General features: G+C 37.6%; 1 protein-coding gene across 1 annotated transcript in view; it reads right to left on the reverse strand.

Annotated features, from left to right (window-relative positions):
- Nucleotides 1-9,947, reverse strand: part of lrba (LPS-responsive vesicle trafficking, beach and anchor containing) — a 971,728-nt gene that overhangs the window by 243,075 nt on the left and 718,706 nt on the right. The window contains exons 43-44 of the mRNA XM_061881243.1: nucleotides 9,378-9,493; nucleotides 9,187-9,299 (exon numbers count right to left, since the gene is read on the reverse strand). Coding sequence (XP_061737227.1) covers nucleotides 9,187-9,299; nucleotides 9,378-9,493 — 229 coding nt within the window. The remainder of the gene's footprint in view (nucleotides 1-9,186; nucleotides 9,300-9,377; nucleotides 9,494-9,947) is intronic.

Below are 9,947 nucleotides of genomic sequence, written 5' to 3' on the forward strand. Positions count from 1 at the left end.
CACTTTTCTAAACTGGACTTTCAATCGAAACAGGAGGTAATAAAGGAAGATCTCCATCGAGACAGAGAGACTTTTAAAACTGAAGAAAGATAAGGAAGACTTCCATAAACAAGTTATCGATGCTTTTGACCAGAAGGAGCTGCGCATGGACTTCATTTATAAGTAAAGTTAAGACCATAATAACGTTTTTTTATATTAAATGTGCTTTTCGTGATGGTATCCTTACATCACACTCAAATTTATAAGCGCAGGCCTAAATTTACCGCATGCCTTTGGTAAACGCCGGAGTGAGAAGAGGTTTTAAATGAATTAGCGCCCCGGCGGCAATTCAAGTAAATACTGTGGTACCCTTTTTGATCCACTAGTACCATGATACTATACTAGTAGCGATATACCGTACTACACTAGCCTGGACGCGATTTGATTTCTTTCAAGCCTCCAAAACAAAGAACAAGCCAGCTGTGCGGACAAGGCCTAACAGGACTTACATCACAGGAAGTCACTTGCAGTCTGTGCTTATCGGGACTACAACGTTATCTCGGGTGTAGGGGGGGAGGGGCTACCTTGGATGTCAGCTCGAGGTTAGAGTTTAAGATAAGAAAGCCCCCCCCCCACCCCCGGGGGTCGTGACGGGCCTGGGCAGGGGAACATAAATTTCGCGCGGCCTCTTTTGTTTGTTGCCGTGTGGACGATGACAGTGTGTGACACCAGAGGCCGAGACGCACACGTTGGCGGCAATTTGGCTTCTCAATGTCACGCCGCTGCCTGTCACATGACCCGCTTCTGTACGAGACCACCGCCGGCCTGACGTGCGCTGGAAGAGAGTCAAGCTAGCGGAACAAGTCGGACCGGAGGATTCCTACAGGATGGATTTAGATTGTTATGGTCGTCACTTTTAATCATTGTTGTGTAACCTCGGTATTGTTACAACTCTGCATCGCTTTCAATACTGTATGACAGGGCGGGGCTATGAAACCATACCAATAAACATCCAGATCAGTAGAGGTGTCCGATAATGGTCAACAGCCATACAGGTCACACTGAGGGTGGCCATAGAAACAACTTGGCCACATACAAATATGCACTACACTGTGAACCCACACCAAACAAAAATGACAAACACATTTCAGGAGAACATCTCCGCCGTAGCACAACATAAACAAAACAGAACAAATACCCAGAACCCTTTGCAGCACTAACACTTTAGGGATTATACAATATACACCACCCGCTACCTCTACCCCAGATTCGGGTGGGCCACTCATCTGTGCATCAGGTGGGGACGTTTATGCACTGCTGACCTGTCTCCACTCAAGATGATCTTCTTCTGGCACCACTATCATGTTAGATCCACCATGGACTGGACTCTCACTATTATGTTAGATCCACTATGGACTGGACTCTCACACTATTATGTTAGATCCACTATGGACTGGACTCTCAATATTATGTTAGATCCACTATGGACTGGACTCTCACTATTATGTTAGATCCACTATGGATTGGACTCTCACAATTATGTTAGATCCACTATGGACTGGACTCTCACTATTATGTTAGATGCACTATGGACTGGACTCCCACACTATTATGTTAGATCCACTATGGACTGGACTCCCACACTATTATGTTAGATCCACTATGGACTGGACTCCCACTATTCTGTTAGATCCACTATGGACTGGACGCTCACACTATTCTGTTAGATCCACTATGGACTGGACTCTCACACTATTATGTTAGATCCACTATGGACTGGACGCTCACACTATTATGTTAGATCCACTATGGACTGGACTCCCACTATTCTGTTAGATCCACTATGGACTGGACGCTCACACTATTATGTTAGATCCACTATGGACTGGACTCCCACACTATTATGTTAGATCCACTATGGACTGGACTCTCACTATTATGTTAGATCCACTATGGACTGGACTCTCACTATTATGTTAGATCCACTATGGACTGGACTCTCACACTATTATGTTAGATCCACTATGGACTGGACTCTCACACTATTATGTTAGATCCACTATGGACTGGACTCTCACACTATTATGCTATGTGTAATATATATTTTTTTTGTATTTTCTGATTATCCAATTATTTAAGTTACAGTATTTTGCAGTACATTAGAAATAATAAGTGACTGAATTGGGCTTTAAAGTATAGCATTAGAAAAACAATCAAATGTAACACAAAGAAGAAACGGCACACAAATGACTGCTGGTGCAGACCCTGGGTGAGGGGTTGATTGAGGGTGTGTGTGTGTGTGTGTGTGTGTGTGTGTGTGTGTGTGTGTGTGTGTGTGTGTGTGTGTGTGTGTGTGTGTGTTAGTGCGCCACGCTCCAGTGCTCCTACATCGACACCACATGTATGTCAACAACATGAATCAAACACGTGTCATACACATCTCGCCAAGGTCTGGGCGCCGCATCCAGGGTACACGTTGAGGAGTCTTTAGGAGAGAAGTGTCGGCCTCAGCTGGCTAAACATGACGCCACGGAAACAAGAGAAGTAATGCGGCTTCTCACAGAAACAACGCACAAGTGAGGAGCCGTTTGAGAAGAAGTCGAATTAAGACTGTGGAAGGACACTAATGTTGACAGTTTAGACGGCAGTTTGATTCAATAATGGTTTTATTCCATGCTAATAATATATTTTTTTTGTAAAAAGCACTATACATTGAGTAAACAACCTCAAAGAGCTACCGTGTATTAATACAAATAAAATTAAAATATAATAAAAATAAATAAAAATAAAAACAGTCTGTGGTGCCCTCAGGTGGTCAGGGAGAGCGTTCCACAGACTGGGAGTAGTGCTATTAGGTTATATGTATATTTACATTTGAACAGATACAGTGCCAATCTTTGGTAGCTAGAACCCGATACCGGAACGGTACACATCTTTGGTAACAATCGATGTTAATTGTTTGATAATAACATTTTTATTTTTGTTTATTGTACACTTAAAAATGAACTGATGATGACAACTCTGCTGTCCAGTTCTTATACCTTGTTTTCATAATATTCTACAGGGTAATTGGAATTTGTTATATATTACATAAATTATATATTAATATAATATCAGTATATATTATATAATGTATATATAATATGTAAATATTAATCATGTTATATTTTATATTGCTACTATGGTACATTTTTTATCTACTTTATACCTTTTGTTTTTGCATTATCCTTTCCATCCTTATCCTTTCCATCCTTTGTAACTGAGCTGCTGTGTGGAACAATTTCCCTTGTGGATCAATAAAGTTTGTCTAAGTCCAAGGCTAAGTCCAAGACATTCCTTTGGACTGTACATGTACTGTGAATGTCTAACGTATTTATATTAATTAACCTGTGAATAATGCTGTATAATAGACTGTATTTATGTTATTCACATTTGAATAATGCTGTATAATAGATTGTATTTATATCATTTACATGTGAATAATACTGTATAATAAACTGTATTTATGTTATTCACATGTGAATAATGCTGTATAATAGATTGTATTTATATTATTTACATGTGAATAATGCTGTATAATAAACTGTATTTATGTTATTCACATGTGAATAATGCTGTATACTAGATTGTATTTATATTATTTACATGTGAATAATGCTGTATAATAGACTGTATTTATGTTATTCACATGTGAATAATGCTGTATAGTAGACTGTATTTATGTTATTCACATGTGAATAATGTTGTATAATAAATTGTATTTATATTATTTACATGTGAATAATGCTGTATAATAAACTGTATTTATGTTATTCACATGTGAATAATGCTGTATAATAGATTGGATTTATATTATTTACATGTGAATAATGCTGTATAATAAACTGTATTTATGTTATTCACATGTGAATAATGCTGTATACTATATTGTATTTATATTATTTACATGTGAATAATGCTGTATAATAGACTGTATTTATGTTATTCACATGTGAATAATGCTGTATAATAGACTGTATTTATGTTATTCACATGTGAATAATGCTGTATAAAAAACTTTATTTATGTTATTCACATGTGAATAATGCTGTATACTAGATTGTATTTATACTATTTACATGTGAATAATGCTGTATAATAGACTGTATTTATGTTATTCACATGTGAATAATGCTGTATAGTAGACTGTATTTATGTTATTCACATGTGAATAATGTTGTATAATAAATTGTATTTATATTATTTACATGTAAATAATGCTGTATAATAAACTGTATTTATGTTATTAACATGTGAATAATGCTGTATAATAGACTGTATTTAGATTATTCACCTGGGAATAATGCTTATAATAGACTGTATTTATGTTATTCACATGTGAATAATGTTGTATAATAGACTGTATTTATGTTATTCACATGTGAATAATGTTGTATAATAAATTGTATTTATATTATTTACATGTAAATAATGCTGTATAATAAACTGTATTTATGTTATTCACATGTGAATAATGCTTATAATAGACTGTATTTATGTTATTCACATGTGAATAATGCTGTGTAATAGACTGTATTTATGCTATTCACATGTACAACATTTATAAGTGTTTATTGATTATTGTGGTGCCGAATTTCCCCCAGGAATCAATAAAATACTTTCTATTCTATTCTATTCTATTCTATTATATGGCAGTGCTGTACAGGATATCCACGGTATGTTGTCCAACTAGAAATCACAAAGTACTTTTTTCCAGAAAGCTGAATGTGTTGCGTTGCGCCCTACAAAGTGTGTATACTGCAAATATTCCGCTTATTACGCACCAGCAGTTGTTGAAGTTTTAATTACTAAATTTGGAGGTGTCGAAAATCGCCACGTAAAATTGCTAACGCTAATAGTAGCCAGTCGATGCCACTTTCAATGTGCTTTGGCGTCAAGATTCCACATTGACAATGGGAGTAAATGGTTGTTCATGTGGAGCTAGGATAGGCACCAGTCCCCCTGCCACGCCGAGAGGGACAAGCGGTAGAAAACGGTAAGATTAAATTGTAAAAAAAATGGGCCCGAGCAAAAAGGGAACTTTTGTTATGCAGAGCAGTGGTTATTACTATCTAATTAAATGTATTTTTTACACTAAATAAGGGTATTATATTGTATCTACTGATAAAGTTCTGATGTAATTTTCAGAAAAAATATGGCTAGTTTTTTAAAAGGCAGTCACCCATAAAAAAAGTGGGTGATACCAATTTGTCAAAATTTCAAATTTCGGCACCGATAATCTGCCCATCTGATAATCAGTCGATGTCTAATCTAAATACGCCATCGTTTGATTTGCTTCCTGCTCCGCCGCTCCCAGTCTGTGGAACGGTCTCCCTGACCACCTGAGGGCACCACAGACTTTTAAAAAAGGCTTAAAAACCCTTCTTTAAAAAAAAAAAAAAAGCTTTTTTTTTTTAAGATATATGCATACTAGTTCTAGCTATTAGGTTGTTCTAGTTTTATTTTTATATATTTTTTAATACACTGTTGCACTTTGAGGTTGTTTGCTCAATGTAAAGTGCTTTTTACAAATAAAATCTATTATTATTATTATTATTTTCGATTTGACATGAATCGATACCCTGGAGTACAGACGGAATTTGGTCGGTGCCTATAAAAGTACAGAGTTAGGGACCCTAGATAAATAAGATTGTCTCCAAAGTGGCAAGTACCAGTGGTGTTCCAATGTTGTGGTACTATTTAGGTCATAGTAGGGTTATTTTAGTACCGGTACCAAAATGTATTTCGATACTTTTCTAAATAAAGCGGACCATAGAAAATGTCATTATTATAACAAAATAATCTTATTGTACATGAAACATATGTTTATTATTGTAATTTAGTCCTCAAATAAAATGTTGAACATACTAGACAACTTGTCATTTAGTAGTAAGTAAACAAACAAAAGCAGTAACATATTGTGTCATTTATACACCTATTATATTGTACACATTATAAAGGACAAGCTGTAAAAATGGATTATTAATCTACTTTTTGAAGTATTGTTGATATCTGCTTATTTACTGTTTCAACATGTTCTATCTGCACTTCTGTTCAAATGTAATAATCAATTATTCTTCTGTTGTTTGATACTTGACATTAGTTTTGGATGATACCACACATTTAGGTACGGATCCGATACCAAGTAGATACAGGATCACACATTGGTCATATTCAAAGTCCTCATGTGTCCAGGGACATATTTCCTGACTTTATAAACATAATAAGAATTTTTTTTAAAAGGAAAAAAGTGACGAAAAATATCAATGTAACCATGGTAGTATCGACTAAATATCTTCTTGTACTTGGTATCATTACAGTGTGGATCCACCCATGGCGTTTGTTTACATTGTGACGGCGGTGAGCTATTGTATCCTCCTACGGCAGGGGTCGGCGAACCGCATGCGGCTCTTTAGCGCCGCCCTAGTGGCTCTCTGGAGCCTTTTTCAAAAATATATGAAAAATGGAAAAGAATGAGGGGAGAAAAAAATATTTTTAGTTTTAATTTGTTTTTTCCGTAGGAGGACAAACATGACACAAACCTCCCTAATTGTTATAAAGCACACTGTTTATATTAAACATGCTCCACTGATTCCAGTATATGGCGAGCGCCGTTTTGTCCTACTCATTTTGGCGGTCCTTGAACTCACCGTGGTTTGTTTACATGTAAAACTTTCTCCGACTTTCTAAGACGTGTTTTATGCCACTTTTCTTTTTCTGTCTCATTTTGTCCACCACACTTTTAATGTTGTGCATGAATGCACAAAGGTGAGTTTTTTTGATGTTATTGACTTTTGTGGAGTGCTAATCAGACATATTTGGTCACTGCATTACTGCAAGCTAATCGATGCTAACATGCTATTCAGGCTAGCCATATTGCATCATTATGCCTCATTTGTAGCTATATTTGAGCTTATGTAGTTTCCTTTAAGTCTTCTTAATTAGGGTCTGCCCTGCCCATGGCAAAGGACTCCACTCTGTCCTACGGTGTGTAGTGAAGCATGTTTAGCTAGTCCACGTCCTCCAGTGATAATACTACTTGTAAGAAACTTACTTTATCTGTCAACACGGAGGCGAGGATTAGTGAATTAGAAGTAGCTAAAACACTGCAGACTGCGGGTGGACTTTAGCCGCTAGCAAGCTAAAAGCACCTCTTCTCCTTTCAGTGTTAAAACTTCACCTTTATCTTTACTTTTCCGGCAAAAATGCGTCCACAGGAGTCCTTTGCCATGGGCCAAGGACCCTATTGAAACTGCTGTTTTATTATTATTCCGCACCTACGCGCTGTAATTTGACCCCCTTAACATGCTTCGAAACTCACCAAATTTGACACACACGTCGGTATAGCAAACCTTCCCAACATATCAGGCAACCAATCCCCCAAAATGAAAAGTGCGCTCTAGCGCCCCCCATGAAAAAATTACAGACAAAACTGCATGTAACTTCTGTTAGGAATGTCATAGCGACATGAAACAAAAACTCCTATGTAGGTCTGACGTAGACCCAATTTTCATACACTCACTTCTTTCAGTAAAAATCTACAGGAAGTTGGCAAAAACCCCTTCAAAATAAAATTTTCGCAAAAAATGCAACTTTTGCCTCTTTGCGCTGTAATTTGACCCCTTTAAAATGCTTCAAAAGTCACCAAACTTGGCGCACACATAAGGACTGGCAAATATTGCGATCTAATGAAAAAACCAAACCCCAAAACTCAAAATTGCGCTGTAGCGCTATTTTTGAATAAAACACTGAAAAAACTGCTCCTAGGAAGAAAACACAGACAAAACTGCTTGTAACTTCTGGTAAGAATGTCGGAGAGACATGAAACAAAAACCTCTATGTAGGTCTCGCTTAGACCTACATTTCATAGATTGACAACCCCCAACAAAAATCAACAGGAAGTTTGCAATCCCCCCTTCAAAACAAAAGTTTTGTAAAAACCGGTCACCTTTCTTCAAAAATTATCTCCTCTGAGTGCGTTTGTTTTTTTGGCTTCAAACTCGCACAGGAGAGGGATTGAACCCTTCTGATTAAAAGTGTAGAACAGAGTTTTGATAAGTTCTCAGGTTTTGATTTTACACGCCTTCAAAGAACCCCTGTGCAAAGTCTCCTAAAAAATGTCATTTTTGCCTCTTTGAGCTGTTATTTGACCCCCTTAAAATGTTTCTAAACTCACCAAACTTGACACACACATCAGGTCTGGCAAAAATTGCGATCTGATGAAAAAATCTAACCTCAAAACTCAAAATTGCACTCTACCGCCCCTCCTAGGAATACAACACGGACAAACTGCTCCTAGGAAGAAAACACAAACAAAACTGCTTGTAACTTCCGCTAGGAATGTCAAAGAGACATGAAACAAAAACTACTATGTAGGTCTCACTTAGACCTACATTTTAATAATTAACATACTTTAGCAAAAATCAACAGGAAGTTTGATATTTTCACTTCAATACAACAACTGCATTACTTTCACAATGCATTAGATTCTCAAAATAGTGGCTCCAAGGCGTCTTCTAACGCTTATCCGGCCGTGGGTCTCGGGGGCAGCAGCCAAAGGCGGACCCGACCAACACTGCTTGCAGCTTTAATTCAATTTATATCTCATGACACACTATCTGTATGTAAGTTGGCTTTTAATTTTTTGCGGCTCCAAACAGATTTGTTTTTGTATTTTTTGTCCAATATGGCTCTTTGAATATTTTGGGTTGCCGACCCCTGTCCTACGGTGTGTAGTGAAGCATGTTTAGCTAGTCCTCGTCCTCCAGTGATAATAATACTTGTAATAAACTTACTTTATCTGTCGACACGGAGGCGAGGATTAGTGATTTAGAAGTAGCTAAAACACAGCAGACTGTGGGTGGACTTTAGCCGCTAGCAAGCTAAAAGCACCTCTTCTCCTTTCAGTGTTAAAACTTCACCTTTATCTTTACTTCTGCGGCAAAAATGCGTCCATTCTCCTTTTTTCTGTCTACACGCTAAGTCTGCTTAGAAGTACTCTGTGTGCGTGCGCTGCCAAACATGCTCCTCTGCTCGCAAACGTGACGTCATGCCAAGGAACCGGTACTTTTCAAACAGAGTATAGTACTCTTTTTGATTCATTAGTACCGCGATACTATACTAGTACCGGTATACCGAACAACCCTAAGTCCAAGTGGAGCGTCTTACCTTGGACAGATCTCTGAAGTTGCTGGGCAACGTCAGATCAAGTTCGCCCGCCTCGTAGTTGGTGATGACCCACGGGAAGACCGGGTACTGGCTCAGGTCGTTAAAGGTCCGGCCTGGATGCGAGAGCAGAAGGATGAGGTGATGGTGGACTAAAACCAAGTGATGCTAAAAAAAAAAAGAGCGGTCCTCACCAGAGATGGTGTTGAGGAAGATGAGGTACTCGAAGTTGGAGATTTCGCGGCGTTGCCAGCGCTGAGTCATGTTGGAGGCCTTGAACAGCTGCTTGGGTGTGGCCAGAGAGATACGCCTACAAGAAAACAAACCTCATATTCATAGCCACACATTGGTATGATGTGCTGTGATAAGTCTGCATTTTATTTCATAGCGAGCACGTTTCTCCACTAATCACAACCCCTTTGTGTGTCTCACTGAAAAAACTGCAAACTTATTGTGTACAAAGATGGCCAACAGTTAAGCAATGAAATGAAGTCGGGGTGTGAATCTTTGGGCAACTAACCAGTCGATCCGATTCTGATTTCAGGTTGGTTGACTATTCCATTCGGAATCGATTCTCGATTCAAGCCAATTGTCGCGATGCATTATTTGGTATAATAATTATAATGACACTTTTTTTTACACACATACGTACATATGCATATATAAATATTATATACACACACACACACACACATATATATATATACAGTATATATATATATATATAAACACACATATATATATACAGTATATATATGTATATA

The sequence above is a fragment of the Nerophis ophidion genome, linkage group LG20 (genome assembly GCF_033978795.1).
Source record: "Nerophis ophidion isolate RoL-2023_Sa linkage group LG20, RoL_Noph_v1.0, whole genome shotgun sequence".
NCBI classification, from domain to species: Eukaryota; Metazoa; Chordata; class Actinopteri; order Syngnathiformes; family Syngnathidae; genus Nerophis; species Nerophis ophidion.